Consider the following 21,792-nt stretch of genomic DNA (forward strand, 5'->3'; position numbering starts at 1 on the left):
TGATTTGGATATCGTCTGCATAAAGGAAGTACTTTAGATTGAGGTTGGTGAGAAGTTGGCAGAGAGGAAGAAGATAGATATTAAATAGGGTCGGACATAATGAAGAACCTTGAGGGACTCCTATGACAGAGTCAAATCTAGAGGATTCCTTGTTTTGGATTTTAACTTTGTAACCTCTGTTATTGAGAAACGTTTTGAACCAGGATAGGACGGTGCCGCTGATTCCTATAGACGAGAGTTGGTTTAGGAGGATGGCGTGGTTGACCGTGTCGAACGCTGCTGAGAGGTCTAACAGGATCAATAGGAATGAGTTTCCTTTGTCAAGGCCCATTAAGATATAATCTGTCAACGAGGAGAGGAGGGATTCTGTGCCTCGATTTTTTCTGAAGCCGTGTTGTGGGGTGAAGAGAAGATTGTTGTCTTCGATGAAATCTGAGAGTTGAGAGTTCACTAGTTTTTCCATGATCTTGGCGATGAATGGGAGGTTAGCTATGGGGCGGAAGTTGTTGGGTTCCTTCGGGTCAAGGTTAGGTTTCTTTAAGAGCGGTGAGATTGAGGCCATTTTGAGGTCATCAGGGCAGATTCCTTGGGCTAGAGAGCAGTTGATGATATTTGTCAAAGATGAGGCTATTGTGTCTGGAATAGATAATTGATATCTGCAAAGCGGCAACATGGTTGTCCATTCATACCTTCACATCGCATTATTGCCTCCAACAGCAAACGACCTTTGATGCAGCACTAGGCACAGCAGTCTTATCACTAAAAAGAACATGAGACTGTCTACCACTTCAGGGGTTGATGTCCAAACCTGCAAACAATGAATATACAAGGACACAACGCGGGAGCTTGGGACTCCCAGACAGCATGGCTAATTCAGCCCTGCTATCGATGGGGAAAAAGCAAGTTTGCTTACCGTAAACGGTGTTTCCGTAGATAGCAGGATGTTAGCCATGCGTTCCCTCCCTCCTCCCTAGACAGTCACACAGAGACAGACATATCTTCTTGACTTACCTCTCGCTTGGCTACAAAGAAACTGAAGAGGTGAGGGAACCGTGCAGGAACACTACCGCGCAGACGCACAGAGTCAAAAACTCTGTGATCAGCTAGGGGAAACTCCGCCTACTCGGATAGCGACGCTTCCCAGACAACATGGCAAATTCATCCTGCTATCTACGGAAACACCGTTTACGGTAAGCAAACTTGCTTTTCCTGAGGAATTACTTTTTTGCAGTATCTTCCCTTGTTTGTGCTGGCTCCAGATACCCTCCCCTTTTAAAACGTTTGAGGATAACTTTCAAACAACTCCATGCGGCCCCCATATATGCGCGTATATGGCTGTGCAGAGAACTGCTACAGTATTTTATAACCTGCACATATCAGGTACATGCAGATTATAAAATACACACCTCTAGTAAGTCAAGTGAGAGACCTTGGGGCCTTCCTAGACTCTAGAATGAACTTTAAAAAATTCATCAACAACACCACCAAAGAAGGCTTTTACAAACTACAGGTATTAAAACAGTTAAGACCTCTCCTACACTTCCACGACTACCGTTCGGTCCTTCAAGCCATACTATTCTCAAAGATTGATTATTGTAATGCGCTGTTGCTCGGTCTCCCGGCCTCTTCTACCAAACCTCTTCAAATGCTGCAAAACGCTGCGGCCAGGATCCTCTCAAACTCCCGCCGCATGGACTACATCACCCCGATTCTAAAAATACTTCACTGGCTACCTATTCGCTACAGAATTCTATTCAAGACACTTACTATTATCCACAAAACCTTATTTCAGGAATCCTCGCTCCAACTTACCATTCCCCTCAAACCACACTCCTCCGCAAGACCCACCAGATCGGCATACAGAGATTCCCTTCAGGTTCCCCCAAAAAAATCTGTTCTGCACAACACTATTGAAAAACGAGCACTATCAACTGCTGGGCCGCATCACTGGAACTCTCTCCCGCCAGATCTCCGGCAGGAACATTGCCATATCACTTTCAGAAAAAAATTAAAAACTTGGCTGTTCGCCCAAGCATTCCCTTGAAGAAGTCTCAGGGTCTCCCACACAGTCACACACCCCTCGGTTTTGTCCCTTTCCGCAACTCAAAGGAACTGCTTTTCGCCTTACTGCACTCTGATAATAATAAAATAATTGCTTAATCGTATACACAATGTAAATTTGTATATAATTCCTACCTTGTAAGCACTCTCTCCTGCTTATTTGCCCCTCTCTCCAGTTAGAAATTGTTTAACCTATCCTTCCTTTTCTAACAGCCTAGTTCCACTTTCCCTGTTATAATGTAACTTTTTTGCTTTCATTGTAACTGTTTTTCCCCCAGTTTACTGTAAACCGGTACAATAAGACCTTGTCTTGAGCATCGGTATATTAAAAGAATTTAAATAAATAAATAAATGTATATATGCTTATGTGCAAATACCTGCAAAGCATTGAAAGAGTGTATTTCAATGTATTGAACACTCAGACGTTTCCTACCTGTTTTATAAGCATATGCATATAATTTACTATGCAAAAAAAACTTGCTCGCATAAAATCCTGTTTTACATGCATAGGCTGGTATATTTTTAAAACTTGCATGTGTAATTGAAAATGACCAGTTTTCTGATTTCCTTCTCCAGGACATTCAGACCCTCCTAGATCTTAAGCCTCAACTCCCCCCTAGTTCACACAGACTTCCCACCCAAACAATAATTGACAACAGACCGATATGATATTAATAGCCAAGCTAATTAGCAGGTGTAAAATTGCGCAAATAAATTACCATATGTACATCTTTTAAAATAGCAACTTATGCATGTAAATCTTGGCCCTACCCCAGAACACTCCTAGATCACCCCTTTTTTATACGTGTAGAAGTACTTGCAAAAGCAAAAATATATGTGGATGTTTGTTTATAAAATAGCGTGTGTGCGAGTACAGGCTACTTTTCCATTGATAAGCAGACTGACTTAGCCATCCGCTGGAACCAAATGGATTTGTCTCTCCAAGCTAGTAGTCTTGAGCTCTACTGAGCATGTGCAGAGTTCCCACAGAGCCACCTCAATCTTTTTTTTGTCTGAGTCAAAACATGGACAGTTTCTTAGTCTCTCCTCACTTTTTTCGTTGCCTTGCTGCCTTCACAGCATACCACACTAACACTTTTAATTGCTACTAAAAAAAAAAAAAATCCACAAAGATAAGAAATTTCTTCAGAACCTTCTAGGTGATGTCTGCCAAAAAGAAGGCCACAGTAAGTGGTTTCAAATGCTGCAGCTGTGGACAGATAATGTCCATGACAGACAGTCATGATCTTTGTTATTGCTGCTTGTGTTTGGAATATGACCAACCAAATTGTCCAGCCTGTAGTCAGATGTCCCCATGGTCCCAGCATTCCTGGGCCACGACGAATGAAGAATTATGTTGGTCTTGCAGAGACGACAAATCTTTCACCCATTGTACAGACTCCTCTGCCTCCCCGGTCAAAATCTCAAGTGACCATTCTTCCAAAGTGCTCCACCTTGGGGCCAAGGAACCAAAGTGCATTGAAGGCGAAGTGGAAGCAGCTGATAGACCATCCCCCTGTGACAAAGAAGCATCGAAATGCAGCGCTAGATCACTGCCTTCTGGATAACTTTGGGAAGAAAGCATTTCAAGGCACTGATAGCTTCCCAAGTAGTGCACCACCAATTCTACATGGTCTAATACATACATAACTCATTCAGTATCTTCTACCCTTTGTATGCTCTGAAGCCAGAGAAGTTTTCTCACCTTAACCTCTCTCGGGCTTGGAGGAAGCGGTTAGACATCTCCTTAGTGCAGCCTATGAGTCCTTTGATATCTTGGCTAGGATCTCAGCTTCTTCCATTGGGGGGCAATGCATGGCTTGTCTATGAGTAAGTTCTCTTCATGAAGATGTCCATGACAAGTTGGCTGACCTACCTTGCCTTGGTGACCATCTCTTCAGCGAGAGACTTTTTCCTAGATTGGTCTGTCACATTTTGTTCTTCAAACTTTCTACCACGGTGAATCTTCATCCTTCACAAGGGAGCCTTTTTACTATTACAAAAGGCTTTACTATAATAAGCATGGATATGCCCCCCCCCCCCCCCCCCTCCATAGCACTATTGCCGCCCTCCTCTTCAGCCTCACAGGCTTCAGTCCCAGCAGCTGCTGGCTAGACAGGGGAACAACGCCAACCAAAAGTAGCTCAGCAGATGCAAGCAAAGCCTTCTCCCAGTGTCCCGTTCCCCCCCCCCCCCAGTCCTGGAGAACCCTCAATCAGGTGGGGGGCAGAATTCATTTTTTTTCTGGAAGCTTGGTGGCTAATCACAACCGATCAGAGGATCCTCCAGATAGTCCAGCATGGATACTGGTTGCATTTCTCCCAGTTACTGATCTTACCGTATCATGACACCTCTTCAATAGATCCCTCATAACTTCTTACAGAGATTCATCTTCTACAAAAAGCAATAGAGCAGATTTCCCCCCCTCTCGGAATGCAACAATGGCTTCTTCTCCCAGTATTTTTTAATACCAAAGAAATCAGGAAGTCTGAGACCCATCCTGGATCTCTGCGACTTAAATATGTATGTACATTGGGAGAAGTTTAAAATGAATTCCCTCAGCATCATTCTCCTTTTCATCCAGCAAGGGGAATGGATGTGCTCTCTGGACCTCAAGGATACATATACATATTTCCCTATTAATTTTGCTTTTTGGTGCTACCTTTGCTTCCAGATAAGACTGTTTACTACCAATACAAGGCACTTCCGTTTGGACTTTTGGCCACCCCCAAAGTTTTCACCAAGTGCCTTGTAGAGGTAGCAGCTCATCTCAGACGATAAGGAATCCAAGTCCTTTCCTTGTCTGGACACCTGGCTTATTTATTTATTTATTTATTTATTTATTTATTTATTTAACGGATTTATATACCGGAGGTTCCTGTATAATATACATATCACCCCGGTTTACAATGAACAGTAAATATCGCTTCAAGTTAGAGGCTTACAATGAACATGGTATAACAGCCATGTTATAACATGGCTATAACAGCCATGTTATAACATGTTATAGCCATGTTATAACAGCCTCTACCCACAACAAAACCTTTCACTCTGTACAGCAAACAGTCCGAGCTTCTCCAGAGCCTTGGTTTTCTCATCAACTCTTTAGACAGGCCTACCCAGACTAGACACCTCACTTCAGCTCTCTTAGGCTACCTCCCGATCCATTTTGACTTTAACTCTGGAAAGAACATTCTAACTCTGGTATGAACCTCTGTACTTAATCCTGTATATTAATTTTTGTACATACTCTGTAACTAGTTATCGTGCTACACTATAGAATAAGAATTGTTAGTTGCGTTACTTGTTATCTCTTGCTTCTGCTCTATCTGGCCTATCGTTGCATTTACTTGCTCTACCCTCCCCCGCTCCTGTTTTTTGTACTTTCTATCTGTCAGTTCTAATGTAAACTGGTATGATGTTTCACACTAATGTCGGCATATAAAAGTTTCAAATAAATAAATATTCACTCTTCTTCAAATACAAAATTATTAATTCATCAGAGACTTGATCGATACCTTCCAGGACAGGACACATGTTCCATAATCAACAGCCTTCTCTTGACTCCGTTCTCCATGGTACGACAAGTACTTGTACTCTTTGAACACATGGTAGCAGTTACACGTGGCTCCATTAATGTGCTCATGCATTGCCTCCAATGGGGACTCTGGAACCAGCTACTTCAACAGTTACATGGTGTAGTCACCATCACGCTAGAAATGAGGGAGAACTTGGTGGTGGTTTCAACCTTACATATTTGGGGAGTGAGCACTACTGTCTTCAGTATCGGAAAACCATGGCCACCGATGCATCAACTGTCTGCTGGGGTTCTGTCAGACCTAGGGCACTTGGTCTCCTCAAGGGAGACTTCGCTGAATCAAATGTCTTTGAATTCAGGGCCATAAAAAATGCACTCATAACTTTTACTCATCTACTTGGAGAAAGAGTATTCTCATCCAAATAGGCAATCAGGTGGCCATGCTCTATGTGATCAAAATGGAAGGCACTGGTTCCAGCTACAAATATGGTAATGGGTGATCGAGCATCAGGCGACTCTTAAAGCCAAGTATCTCCCCAGATTGTCCAGTACTCTGGCAGACCGGCTCAGTAGGTGTTTTGTCCACATGAGTGGTTGCTCAGATAATCCACAGTGAATAAACTCTTCAGATTATGGGGTTGTCTGCCAATAGATCTCTTTGCATTGGAGCAAAATAAAAAACTAAATCAATTTTGCTCTATTCTTCCAAATCCTCTGAGAATCACTCTGGACATTTTCTTACTCAACTGGAGATCAAGTCTCTTGAATGCTTTTTCATCACTGCCACTTATAGTAAGGATGGTGCAAAAGCTTATTTGAGACCGGGCTTGAATGATTCTAATAACTCCATCATGGCCAAAGCAGATCTGGTACACACTTTTGTTCCTTGGAATCAACTTCTCTCTGCTAACGTAAGAAAATAGCAAACTTCTTCATTCATCTCTACTTTCTCTCAAACTGATGGTGTGGATGTTGAGTGCGAAACAATTGCTGGGTTTCGTTTAACAAAGGAGGTAGAGGAATTTGTCCTTTCAGCAGGGAAGCTTTCAACTTGACAAAACTATTGGTTACTACTTCTGTCAGAGTACACTTGAGTGCCATTGCAATCTACCGTTGTCCAGTCGACAATGGACCTGCCTCACAGCATCTGTTACCTAAATTTATGAAGGGTTTATTGCACATTAACCCACCAATCTGGAAACCAGTGGTCTTTTGGGACCTCAGTATAGGGGTCACTCATCTATTGAGACTGCCTTTTGAACCATTAGACATGGTTTCTCTCAAATATCTTACATGGAAAATAGTCTTTTTGGTCGCTATCACTTTGCTTGCCAAATTAGTGAGCTGCAAACCCTGGTACACTGTTCTCCTTCCATTATAAAATGATTCTTCGCAGTCTCATCATTTCAACATTTTTTTCCCCATCCCCATGCTTACGATGGAGAAAAATGCCTTCACACCTGGACTGTAAAGGAGTCTTTATCTACTACAAATGTTAGGACAAAGGCTCATCGTAAATCATTGCAATTGTTCAATTCCAAAAATCCTAACAGACTAGGCATTGTAGTGGCAAAACACAATTGGTCTAACTGGATAGCTGACTGCATCCAACATGGTTACTCAGCTGCAAGATTGGATCTAGATCAGTGGTTCTCAACCCTGTCCTGGGGACCCCCTCAGCCAGTCGGGTTTTCATGATATCCACAATGAATATGCATGAGAGAAAATTTGCATACACTGCCTCCATAACATGCAAATTTTCTCTCATGCATATTCATTGTGGATATCATGAAAACCCGACTGGCTGGGGGGGTCCCCAGGACAGGGTTGAGAACCACTGATCTAGATAATCCAGTTAAGGCTCACCAGATACGAGCTATGGCCTCTTGTATTACCCACTTATGGGAAGTACCTCTTAAAGATATATGCAAACAGGGCCTATGCTAGCTTTTTTACTGCCCTGTGTGAACAATTACTGTGCTGTGCCCCTCCCCGTTTATTCATTCTCTGTCCGGGGCCCATCCAAAAAAAACGCCCAGCTCCCTTCAGTGATACAGTCCATCCCGGGTGGCCTCCTGTTCTCTCAAACACACGCACACACTCTCCCATCCCGGGCAGTCTCCCGTTCTCTCAAACACACACACACACTCTCTCCCATCCCGGGCGGCCTCCCGTTCTCTCAAACACACACACACACACACACACACACACACACACACACACTCTCTCCCATCCCGGGCAGCCTCCGGTTTTCTCAGACACACACACACATACACTCTCTCTCTCTCTCTCTCCCTCTCCCATCCCGGGCAGCCTCCCGTTCTCTCACACACACGCTCCCCCATCCCGGGCAGCCTCCGGTTCTCTCAGACACACACACACACACACTCCCCCCATCCCGAGCAGCCTCCCGTTCTCACAAACACACACAACACACTCTCTCCCATGCCGGGCAGCCTCCCGTTCTATCACACACACACACACACACACACACACACTCTCTCTCCCCCATTCCGGGCAACCTCCCATTCTCTCAAACACACACACACACACACTCGTGCGCTCTCGCGCTCTCATATATATCCCGGGCAGCCTCCCGTTCTCTCAAACACACACGCTCCCATCCTGGTCGCCTTCCCTTTCGCACGCGTACACGCACACACACTTCCATCCTGGGAGGCCTTCCCTTTCGCACGCGTACACACACACACATGCAGACTAGGCAGTCAAGGTCCACAGGTCATTCTTCCTTCACTGCTGCTGCCAGCCTGTACTTTCTTCTTTATGGAGAGCTGCCAGTCTGCGGCTCCCCTTCATGTGCTGGCCCCAATGTAATTCAACACTTGTGGTGCTAGCTCTTCCTGTATTTCTATTTCGCGATGAATGAGCTGACAATGCAGGAAATGCTAGCACCTCTAGAGTTGAATTCCACGAGGCCAGTGCATGAGGAGGAGCTGCCAGATGAGTTTCCTCTTCTGCTGTGGCCTCCTGCTGCTTCCGCTGCTGGTGGAATCTGGGCCAATAGTGGCACCATGGGTCTCTTGCTTCTCACGCCACAGCCAGTGGGATCGAGTCTACCGGCAGCACCATGGGCATTTTTTTGCTCCCAATGCCATCCACTGGGTATGCCGCACTATGCAATTGCATGGTTTGTACCCTTGGTTGTCTGTACATATTTTCATATTTCACTACTGTCTGAGACATTCTAACAGCATCTGGTAGTGCAGTGGGAAAGGTGGTACTGCATAATGTACTCTTATAGGAGTCTACTTTCCATGGTGGGGTCCAAGTTGCTTACTAGGTAACTGCTTTGCTGCAATTCTCAACTTGGGATTCCCCACAAGTCATGGCTATTCCAGCCTGTTTTGTGCTGGAAAAAGCAAGTTTGGTTACCATAAATGGTGTTTTTTGCAGATAGCAGAATGAATTAGCAATGAGATGCCAGCACTCTTCCTGGAAAATCCATTACTTGCTTAGCTCAGAAACAGATTGAGGAGGCTCTGAGGTATCGCCTGAGGAGGAACTCCTGCACATGCTCAGTAGAGCTCAAAGTTCTACTAGCTTGGAGAGACGTCCATTTGGTGCTGTCAGATACACCACAGTTCATGGCTAATTCATCCTGCTATTTACGGGAAACATTATGGTAAGCAAACTTGCTTTATGCATATACGCTAATATTTACACACAACTGTTTTTGAAAATTCACTCCTTTATTTTTAAGCATGGCCAACGTGCTTTAATCACGCATTGTAATATAAATGTATTGTATGGAGCCATGCCTTCTAAGAAACTGACTTTATTAATCTTTTGTATAGAAAATATAGTATATAGTATATCAAGATGTTTTAACCAGCAGATAAATAGATTACAGTGGTGAGTTGATAGAAACTAATTGAGGGATTGGTTAAGTTCATATAATTGAACGCCACGAAAGGCATTTTTCAATGTACATACTTCCATCGCCACTAATATCTTTAGCTTTCTTGCAAAAAATAAATTCAGATATGTAGTACTGCTAAAACTAAAGGAATCTCAATGATGGTGTTTATGGGGGACTACTAATAGTTTGTTTCTGATTTTAGTGGGAAACAATTTCAAGTAATTTAATAATGGACTCTGAATGCTACTGTGTATCTATTTTTCTGCAGTTGATAATTAGAATTTTAATAGGCTACATAGTCTAAAGTTTGAGTGTTATTTTTTATATGTTATCAGAGCTCAGAATTATTATGCACACCTTGGTAATCAGTGTTTTTTTCTTCTTTTTTTTTTAATTTTATGAGTTATGGTGGTAAGGGAGTATTTTTGTTTGACATGTTTGCTATTGTTCAGGGCTGACAATGTAAATGTTTTGCAAAACTTCAGCTCTCGGATGCTCAGAGCTATTAAGTACAGTTTACTTGTACTACCACATTCATGAATAAACGCTTTGGGCAGTTTGTATCCTTTTGATCAGAAATAGCCACTTAAAACAATATCTCTGTTTCACCTTATGTAAAAAGATTAAACCAAGTGCTCCAATATAATAATTATATTACATACAGTTTAATAAACTGGTGGAATTTTGATAAATAGAAGAATTCCTTAGACTTCTTGCTTCTAACTGATCAGTTTATGTTTTAAAACCCATCGCACTTTGTAAGATTTTAGCATTGCTCATTGGTTTACTGCAAGGATAGGCAATTTTTTTTTTTTAAGTAGAGTGCCAAGTTTCAAATTGGGTGTAGGCAACTCTGGTCTTTGACTGTCACAAGTTGATCATGTATTCAGGATATCTGCAGTGACTATGCATAAGATGCATTTGCACAGAGAGTGAAGGCAGTGCATGGAAGTACATCTCGTACATTCCAGGCTCCTATAGATCCCTACACAGAAACTACACATATAACTGGCTAGCTGAATACCTCATGGAAAGGAATTTTAGTCATCATTGTGTATGTCTATTAAAAAAAAAAAAAGATTGTGTTTAAATTAGTCCTGGCTCTTGGAACAATTTATAACAGTAGGTCTGGGTTTAAGATTATGTAGCTAATCGAGAAATGTTAACACACTGGATTCCAGTACATTGGATAGTTTAATCCTTCACCTTTTTGATTTTCTAGTTTTAAATAGGTTTTATCAGGCTCATTGTTCCTGTCATTCAAGAATAAATTGTCTTGAATGACAGTTAAACCCAAAAAGATATTTATCTTTTTGGGTTTAGCTTCTAAAATAAACCAAATCCTTATTGGTTATTTCCTCTTAATGGAGTGCATGGGAGACAATGATATAATAGATGCAGAAGAGTACAATAATTTCACACAATTACAAAGTTATAGTATCTTTTCAAAATTATTGCAGGTGGTATTGATGCTCACTAAGACAACTAACCTTTTTTTTTCTCTAGGTTCGTTATCGACGAGACCACCCTTCAAGCAGGCAGTTGCCATATTTCCCATTGCTTGAAGACCTTATGAAAGACATTAGTGATGGTGCTGCTCTTTTGTCTGTGATACACTACTATTGTCCAGAACAAATGAAACTGGATGGTAAGTAAATAAAAAAAACATGTTTAATTTTTAAAAGAAGTGATTGTTATGGTTTAAAAAATTAGAGCAAGTCTTTTCTTGAAAATGCATCCGATGGAAAACCACCATTCCATCATGCTTTTGCTTTATATATTTTATAAAACATAGTGCAAAATTGTGCAGTCGGTGATATCACCTTGCACCAAGTTCTATGCTGTGAGTGCAAATAGACAAGGAGTTGCTGTGCAACTCTGTTAAATATATACAAAATGCTTTCAACATACTTATATTTAGCAGTCAAATATTTCAGAAGGCTTCACTGTATTTTACTTATTTGAATTTAGTTCACACCAATCCATTGGTACCTGAAGGTGAATTATATTTGGGCTCCCTGTCCAAGAGCTTATAATATAACAAGGTCATTTACCAAGCATTTTTGCCTTAGACACAGAATGGGAGAAAACATAAGAAATTGCCATACTGGGTCAGACCAAGGGTCCATCAAGCCCAGCATCCTGTTTCCAACAGTGCCCAATCCAGGCTACAAGTATCTGGCAAGTACCCAAACACTAAGTAGTTCCCATGCTACTGATATCGGTAATAGCAGTGGCTATTCCTTAAATCAACTTGATTAATAGCAGATAATGGACTTCTCCTCCAAGAACTTAACCAAACATTTTTTAAACCCAGCTACATTAAATGCACCAATCACATCCTCTGGCAACAAATTCCAGAGCTTAATTGTGAACTGAGTGAAAAATAATTTTCTCTGATTAGTTTTAAATTTGCTACTTACTAACTTCATGGAGTGCCCCTAGTGCTTCTGTTATCCAAAAGAGTAAATAACAGATTCACATTTACACGTTCTGGATCTTTCATGATTTTAAAGACCTCTATCATATCCCCCCCTCAGCTGCCTCTTCTCCAAGCTGAACAGCCCTAACCTCTTTAGCCTTTCCTCATAGGGGGGGCTTTCCATCACCCGTCTCTGTACCTTCTCCAGTGCAACTATATCTTTCTTGAGATGTGGTGACCACAATTGTACACAGTACTCAAGATGCAGTCTCACCATGGAGTGATACAAAGGCATTATGACATTTTCCGTTTTATTAACCATTTCGTTCCTAATAATTCCTAATATTCTTTTTGCTTTATTTACTGCTGCAGCACACTGAGCCAACGATGTCAAAGTATTATCCATTATGATGCCTAGATCCTTTTCCTGGGTGGTAGTTCCTAATATGGAACCTAACATTGTATAACTATTGCATGGGTTATTTTTCCCTATATGCAACACCTTGCACTTGTCAACATTAAATTTCATCAGCCATTTGGATACCCAATCTTCCACTTGCAAGGTCCTCCTGCAATTTATCACAATCCGTTTGTGATTTAACTACTCTGAATAATTTTGTATCATCTACAAATTTGATAACATCACCCGTCGTATTCCTTTCCAGATCATTTATAAATATATTGAAAAGCACCGGTCCAAGAACAGATCCCTGAGGCACTCCACAGTTTACCCTTTTCCACTGAGAAAATTGACCATTTAATCCTACTTTCTGTTTTCTGTCTTTTAACCAGTTTGTAATCCACGAAAGGACATCGCCTCCTATCCCATGACTTTTTAGTTTTCGTATAACCTTCTCTTGAGAGACTTTGTCAAACACCTTCTGAAAATCTAAATACACTACATCTACTGGTACACCTTTATCCACATGCTTATTAACCCCTTCAAAAAAAATGAAGTGGATTTGTGAGGCAAGACTTCCCTTGGGTAAATCCATGTTGACTGTGTTCCATTAAACCATGTCTTTCTATATGCTCTGTGATTTTGATCTTTAGAATTGTTTCCACTATTTTTCCTGGCACTGAAGTCAGGCTCACTGGTCTATAGTTTCCCTGATTGCCACTGGAGCCCTTTTTAAATATTGTTGTTACACTGGCCACCCTCCAGTATTCAGGTACAATGGATGATTTTAATGATTGGTTACAAATTTTAACTAATAGATCTGAAATTTTATTTTTTATTTCCTTCAGAACCCTAGGATGCATTCCATCTGGACCAGGTGATTTACTACTCTTTAGTTTGTCAATCTGGCCTACTTACATCTTCCAGGTTCACAGTGATTTGGTTAAGTTCATCTGACTCATCACACTTGAAAATCATCTCCGAAACTGGTATCTCTCCAACATCCTCATTTAATCTTTCTGCAATGGCCTTATTTTCCCTAAGAGCCCCTTTAACCCCCCTCTGCATTCTAACGGTCCAACTGACTCCCTCACAGGTTTCTTGCTTCGGATATATTTTTAAAAGTTTTTATTATGAGTTTTTGCCTCTACGGCCAACTTCATTTCAAATTTTCTCTTCACTTGTCATATCAATATTTTGCACTTGACAGTGCTTATGCTTTTCCTATTTTTTTCAGGTGGATCCTTCTTCCAATTTTTGAAGGATTTTTTTGGCTAAAATAGCCTGTTTCACCTCACCTTTTAACCATGTTGGTAATTGTTTTGCCTTCCTTCCATCTTTCCTAATGCATAGAATACATCTGGACAGAGCGTTTAAGATTGTATTTTTAAACAATGTCCATGCCTGTTGAACTCTATTAACTTTTGCAGCTGCACCTTTCAGTTTTTTTCTAACTATTTTCCTCATTTTATCAAAGTTTCCCTTTTGAAAATGTAGTAATAGAGCTGTAGATATACTTATTTTCCCCCTTCCAGCTATTAGTTCAAATTTGATCATGTTATGATCACTTTTGCCAAGTAGCCCCACCACCAAATCCTGCATTCCACTAAGAATTAAATCTAAAATAGCTCCCTCTCTCGTTTGGTTCCTGAACCAATTGTTCCATGAAGCAAGTCCTGATGTTATATTTACTCAGTCAATATTGGGGTAATTGAAATCTCCCATTATTACTGCATTGCCAAATTGGTTTCTTCCCTGTTTCTCTTAGCATTTCATCATCTGTCTGACCATTTTGTCCAGGTGGACATAGTATACTCCTATCACTATACTCTTACCCAACACACTTGGGATTTCTACCCAAGTGTGTTGGGTAGAATGCTCTACTGAGCATTTAGTCTCTTTTATGATATTTATCCTGTTGGACTCTAAACCTTCCCGGACATATAGTGCCACACCCCCACCAAGTTAATCCTCACTATCATTGCGATATAATTTGTACCCTGATATAGCACTGTCCCAATGGTTATCCTCCTTCCACCAGGTCTCTGTGATGCCAATTATGTCAATCTCATCATTTACTGCTATACACTCTAACTCTCCCATCTTAATTCTTAGACTTCTGGCAGTGTGTTTTTTGTTTCTGCTTTTCAGTTGATAGGGATAATTTGGAAATCTTTAGCTCAGGGATTTTTTACATATAGTCACACGGACAACGTTTGCTTTTATTGGAACCTCTCTGTTGAGATGCCCTAACTCTCCTGTTTCATTAGTATCCTTCAAGGATACATTCTTCCAAACCATGCACTGCTGAGTGACTGTCGGCTTTCCCGCTTGTTCTAGTTTAAAAGCTGCTCTATCTCCCTTTTAAAAGTTAGTGCCAGCAGCCTGGTTCCACTCTGGTTAAGGTGGAGCCCATCCTTTCAGAAAAGTCTCCCCCTTCCCTAAAAGTTTCCCTAGTTCCTTACAAAACTGAATCCCTCTTCCCTGCACCATCGTCTCATCCACGCATTGAGACACCGGAGCTCTGCCTGACTCTGGGGACAATTAATAAACTATTCCTGAAGAGAATATTAGGGTGGGAAAGCTCACCGAGACCTCATATATTGCATGCCCTGTGTCAGGGCTTAATGAGAGCTTATAGTGACACAAGCTTCTCTTAATATTATAATCATAGGTCTCAGTGGGCTGGATATTATGGGACGCTGTGAGGAGAGCTGTCCCGATGCACTTAAAGTCTCTAACTGTGCAGTGAAGTTGTACTTAACTTGCAACTTGCGACTTTGATATCCGGCATGAAGTTGTAGAAAGCTGGTGATGAAGATGATCAAGTGGTCGAATCCGACTTTATTGCCGACACGACGTGTTTCGGAGGAAACCTCCTTCCTCAGGGGGTCGGGTACCACTGATAACTGCTTTTATTTCTTACCGCAGATACTTGGCTTTACTGCGGATAAAAAAGCAAAAGGGAATAAGTGCATACTAAGTCCCACCACTAGAATGCGATGGCAGTGCAAGTTGGAGGAACACTCACTGTGTGCAAAACGTTGACTCAATTTGCTGAACCGGACGGCGTCTCTGTGAACACTCTATAAGTAAAGCAACATATAATAAAGCTCCCCATTTTAACCTTAGAACTTATAACGTGCATACCTTGTATCGCTGTATACTACCTTGTCAAAGAGCTGAAGTCAATCGCTGTGCCGTGAATGAACTATCGGCAGCGCGAGATCAGTACATGCACGTGGGGACATGCACGTGGAACAGGAAGCATTTCAGAGAATACCACCCTGGAGGTTCTGGATTTCAGCTTTCTACCTAAAATCCTAAATTTGGCTTCCAGATCCTCTTTCCCACATTTTCTTATGTCTTTGGTGCCCACATGTACCATGACAGCTGGCTCATCCCCTACTCTGTTTCTTGTCTTTTAACCAGTTTGTAATCCACAAAAGGATATCGCCTTCTATCCCGTGACTTTTTAGTTTGACTTTGTCAAGCGCCTTCTGAAAATCCTAATACACTAGATCCACCAGTTCACCTTTATCCACATGTTTATTAACCCCCTTCAAAAAAATGAACTAGGCCTCTAAGTTTGTACATGAATTAGTGAAGGGTAACGTGACTTGCCTAAGATTACAGAGTGTTGGGAGAAGTCTAATTTGAGTTTCCAGGGTTCTCTGCCTTCTGCTCTGACTTCTAGGTTACTCCTCCACATGTGGTATAATTTGGATAATGATGCTCACATTCTCATTCTCATTTAAAAAAAAAAAAAAGTTTGTAGTGTATTGGATCTTTTTCTGTTGATAAGCAGGATGAGTGGTGACATCATCTGTAGCACTAGATGCAGTCATCTAACTAGCAGAGTTTTGTGTTGTACTGCGTATGTGTGGGCATGTTCGCACAGGTATTGCTGTGTGAGCCGCCTCGTTTTATTTTTTGTTTTGTCCAAGCACAGTATGGACATGACCTTAATCTTAATTTTTCTTTAGAAATCCTTAAATCCTCTTAAATAATTTTTCTTCAGTTTCTACTTTGCTGCCAAAACAGCGAGGCAACACTCACAACAGCACTTTTCAGTGCTGCTAAAAAAAAAAAAAAAAAAGGAAAAAATAGTCCTTATCTCCTCAACATGTCAAGCCAGAAGAAAAAAATCAGTAGTGACTGGATTCAAAAACTGTATCTGTGGCAAGGTAATATCCTCTCAGTTACAGCAGTGAGCTTTATTGATGCTTTGGACTGGAACATGATCAAAAGAATTGCTATGCCTGTGCACGAATGTCTCCATAATACCAACGTTTCAGGGTGATTACGATTGAGGAGCTGTATAAATCTTTCTAGAGTTGCAGCAGATCCTCCTCCTACAGTGCAGTGTCTGACTTGCTGGGAAAGAGTCAAGCAGGAGTTCCTCAGAGTACCCTTCAACTCAGGCCGAAGCTGCAGGGTCAAGTACTGTCAGCTACCCTGCATGAAGAAGTGGAATCAGTCCTTGGAATCACTGCATCCTGCATCAAAGAAGCATAAACACTCAAAGTGCAGGGCATCAGTGCCATTGAAGTGACCATCATTGGTGCCATCGGTGCAGTGCACGTCAGCACACCCGATGCACGATGGATTGGGATGCTCTATATACATCCCCCTGATGCTTGACGCACTGAAACCCGAGGTATGTGCAGTCCATGCTTCATTGATGCACCTCGTGGCTTCCATGCTCCAGAATCACAGTACATCCAGTCCTCTGATGCATGACCTTACAATGCACAGTGCAAGAACACACGGTACATTGCCAACGCATCCTCATTTTGCACCCAATTCCTTGACATGACTCACTAAAGATCTGTTGAAGCAGTCAGTCACGTTCTTCCAAAGCATCCAAGCTTTCTACTCCATCAAAGGTATTGACACTTCAAGCCCAATACCCAGCTCGTCAGGCTGCTCTACCAACACAACTAGATTTGCGTCAGAAGGAGTCAGATTATCTCAGAGCCTTCCCTCTGTCCAAGTTATGGGCAGAGGGTCTTCATTTGGAATCACTGGAACCGATATGTTCCATAATTCCATTCACCTCCAATAAATTTCCCATTCAGATGCAAAAACCTATCCTAATCACCAAAGAGAATATACCACTACCCACGCCAAGTCCGAGAACACATCAATCACTTGACCAGACTGCACTTTTGGTCAGAAGTTTCTTGATATTTAAAAAAGGCTCCAGGGGCGATCCAGGTAACTATAGACCAGTGAGCCTGACTTCAGTGCCGGGAAAAATAGTGGAAACTATTCTCAAGAACAAAATTGTAAAGCATATAGAAAGACAAGATTTAATGGAACATAGTCAACATGGATTTACCCAAGGGAAGTCTTGCCTAACAAATCTGCTTCATTTTTTTGAAGGGGTTGATAGACATGTGGATAAGGGGGAACCGGTAGATTGACAAAGTCCCTTATGAGAGGCTTCTACGAAAACTAAAAAGTCATGGAATAAGAGGCGATGTCCTTTCGTGGATTACAAGCTGGTTAAAAGACAGGAAACAGAGAGTAGGATTAAATGGTCAATTTTCTCAGTGGAAAAGGGTAAACAGTGGAGTGCCTCAGGGATCTGTACTTGGACCGGTTCTTTTCAATATATATATAAATGATCTGGAAAGGAATACGACGAGTGAGGTTATCAAATTTGCAGATGATACAAAATTATTCAGAGTAGTTAAATCACAAGCAGACTGTGATACATTGCAGGAGGACCTTGCAAGACTTGAAGATTGGGCATCCAAATGGCAGATGAAATTTAATGTGGACAAGTGCAAGGTGTTGCATATAGGGAAAAATAACCGTTGCTGTAGTTACACGATGTTAGGTTCCATATTAGGAGCTACCACCCAGGAAAAAGATCTAGGCATCATAGTGGATAATACTTTAAAATCGTCAGCTCAGTGTGCTGCAGCAGTCAAAAAAGCAAATAGAATGTTAGGAATTATTAGGAAGGGAATGGTTAATAGAACGGAAAATGTCATAATGCCTCTATATCGCTCCATGGTGAGACCACACCTTGAATACTGTCTACAATTCTGGTCGCCGCATCTCAAAAAAGATATAGTTGCGATGGAGAAGGTACAGAGAAGGGCAACCAAAATGATAAAGGGGATGGAACAGCTTCCCTATGAGGAAAGGCTGAAGAGATTAGGACTGTTCAGCTTGGAGAAGAGACGGCTGAGGGGGGATATGATAGAGGTCTTTAAGATCATGAGAGGTCTTGAACGAGTAGATGTGACTCGGTTATTTTCACTTTCGAATAATAGAAGGACTAGGGGGCATTCCATGAAGTTAGCAAGTAGCACATTTAAGACTAATCGGAGAAAATTCTTTTTCACTCAACGCACAATAAAGCTCTGGAATTTGTTGCCAGCGGATGTGGTTAGTGCAGTTAGTGGAGCTGGGTTCAAAAAAGGTTTGGATAAGTTCTTGGAGGAGAAGTCCATTAATGGCTATTAATCAAGTTTACTTAGGGAATAGCCACTGCTATTAATTGCATCAGTAGGATGGGATCTTCTTAGTGTTTGGGTAATTGCCAGGTTCTTGTGGTCTGGTTTTGGCCTCTGTTGGAAACAGGATGCTGGGTTTGATGGACCCTTGGTCTGACCCAGAATGGCAATTTCTTATGATCTTTTTAAGGAGACAGAAGGAACTATCCAGCTGCCCCTTTCTACTATTGCAGTGGTGATTCCTCCAGTCAGAGGCCCAGTCTGGCCTAGAGGGGTGAACACATCATCCGAACCTTTACTTCAGGGTTATTTAACATCCTACTCTTGCAGCGGAGTCTAGTAGTCAAAAATGGTGGACCAGGGAGAATCTCCCTAGGAGCAACTTGGAAGAATCTTCCTGTTCTCCCTCTTTATCATTTGAGTCCTGGCTAAGTGAGCCCATGCCATTAGCTTCAGATGAAGATTCTACAGGTGTACCTTCAGACTTGCTCCCTGATCTACCAGACCACACCTTGCCCCCAGAGGACCTGACATATTCCAAATATGTGGAAAAGATGGGATCGAGGCTTAGTGTCCATATATGTAAAGACAGACCTTTGTTCAGAACTCCTTAGTCTTCAAATTCTGGACATCCCATCAGAACCAGTGGTCCTTCCAGTCCATAATATCCTCAATATCTTATAAATACGGATGTGGGGAACACCTATTTTGGGCATTCCTATGACTACGAAGCTAGACCTCAGATACCGAGTTCAAAAGTCTCTAGGGTTCAGCATTGTTCAGCTTCCACATCAATCTGTAGTGGTCAAATCTGGCATGGAAAAAGTGAAAGATAAGAATTCACTCAAAATCACCACCAGGAAAAGATCACAGATTACTTGACAACTTTTAGCAAGAAGGTGTTTCAAAGCTCCGTGCTCACAGCTATCATAGCTATCCACCAATTCTACATGGTACAATACCTCCATAACTGCATTCAGAAGCGGAAGCCTTTTCCGTAACCTACAGATAGTGGTAATTTATTATTCTTAACTGCTTTTAGATGTGGAAGAAGGCATTTGTCACCTTCTCAGATCTGTCTGAGTCATTCAGTTCTTTTTCATGTGCTTCCTCAGCTTCTGTCTGGGCCCAATGTAGGCATGACTTATGCGAGCAACATTTGTGAAAATGTCCACGAGAAGTAGGTAGACCTTCCTTATTTAAGTGACAGTCTATTTGGTGAAAAGCACAGAGACAAGATCGCTTAAATAAAAGACCAGAATGTGGCAGTACAGTTTTTCTCGATGACTCCTAAACAGCCCTCTACCTCAAGATGTTCCTTCTTCATGTACAAATGACTGTACTTTCATGGATGTCCCTACTGGCTTTTTCAACAGTACAGTGTTCTGCCTCTTCTGCCCAAGTGTCAGCTGCCTAACCTAAACCTGGGCCCAGTTTTTGATCCTTCCGAACAGTTCATCACCCTCTGTTCCAGTAGAGGAAGAATCCAGTTTCTTGGAAATGTGGCTTCAGATAACCAAGGACTTCTGTATCCTCAAAATTATGCAGTCTGGATACTGATTACATTTCTCTTGGCTACCATACCTTCCATATTGTTCAACTCTCAATTGAGAGCTTCCATACCTGGCGTAGTTTCACTTTGAAGTCAAGTTGCTGCTTTAACAAGTGATAGAACCAGCTACTGCGTCCCAACATGGGCAGGACTTCTACTCCTGATATTTCCTCATCCCCAAGAAGTCAGGAGGATTGAGGCCCATTCTGGATTTGAGACACTTGAACAAACGTCTGCTCTGAGAGAAATTCAAAAAGAACTCTTTCAGCACAATTCTCCATTAAATACAGAAGGATGAATGGATGTGTGCCCTGGACATAAAGGATGCATCTACCCTTCACATTTGTGCTATCTTCGCTTTCAAATGGATTTGTCCAGCAGCTTCAAGAGTCTTTACGAAATGTCTCATAGTGATAGCAGCACATTTGCTTCGCCAAGGGATACAAGTTTTTTTTGTACCTGGACGAGTGGCTATTCACGCAAGCTCTTGAGAAGAAGTGCTCTGTTCCCTGCTCAAAACAATTTGTCTTCTACAACATTTGGGGTTTCTAATTAATTTCAAGATATCAAATCTATTTATTTATTTGTCGCATTTTATATACCGTCTTTCGGTTTCGCCATCGCAACAGTTTACAAAGGGTCGATTTCTACAATTGTAAATTTATTGACATGGCTATTAGAGATTAAGGTATATATTTATTCATAGGGTTTTTCTGGTATCGTCTGAACTAAGCTGGTAAAGCGATTAGGTAAAGAGTCAGTAGGAGTTTTGGTAGGCTTTTGTAAACATCCAAGTTTTTAGCTTTTTTTTTTTTTTGAAGGTTTTTAAATTTTGTTTGTTCTCAAGTCCATTGGGAGGGAGTTCCATAGTTCGGGGCTTCCGAGGGATATGGCTCTCTTCTGAGTTGAAATAAGTTTGTGACGTGTTGTTGGGATTTTTAGTAGGCCTTTGTTCGCTGATCGGATGTTTCTATTTGGTGAGTGGAGTTTTATGGATGCGCTGAGCCAGTTTGTTTTTCGTATATTATTTTGTGAATTATTGATAGTATTTTGTAGTCAATCCTGTATTTTATTGGGAGCCAGTGTAGTGAAATTAGGGTTGGAGTAATATGGTCGAATTTTCTTGTTCCTGTGAGTAATCTGGCGGCCGTATTTTGTAGGATTTGGAGAGGTTGGATGGTGGTGAGAGGTAAGTTAAATAGTAGAGAGTTGCAGTAATCGAGGTTGGAGAAGATGAGAAGTGGGAGTACTGTTCGGAAATCATTGTGTGATAGGAATGGTGTTAGGAGTTTGTAATGTCCTTCTTTGATTTTTGCGGAGATGTGGTTCTTGAAGGAAAGTTCCTTGTCAATTATGACTCCAAGGTTTCGTGCCTACTCAGTGACTCAAATTCATCTGGGCTTGGATAGAATACAAGAGAGTGTTTTTTTATCTTCCAATTAAGCGAACATCATGACATCGATCAT

At 41.6% G+C, this 21,792-nt stretch overlaps 1 protein-coding gene across 1 annotated transcript in view; it reads left to right on the forward strand.

The window, feature by feature from the left end:
- The window catches only part of CAMSAP1 (calmodulin regulated spectrin associated protein 1), a 239,507-nt gene that overhangs the window by 81,652 nt on the left and 136,063 nt on the right, over positions 1-21,792 (forward strand). Inside the window, 1 exon segment of the mRNA XM_029612075.1 lies at positions 10,986-11,127. Coding sequence (XP_029467935.1) covers positions 10,986-11,127 — 142 coding nt within the window.

Source organism: Rhinatrema bivittatum, chromosome 8, assembly GCF_901001135.1.
Source record: "Rhinatrema bivittatum chromosome 8, aRhiBiv1.1, whole genome shotgun sequence".
Lineage (NCBI taxonomy): Eukaryota > Metazoa > Chordata > Amphibia > Gymnophiona > Rhinatrematidae > Rhinatrema > Rhinatrema bivittatum.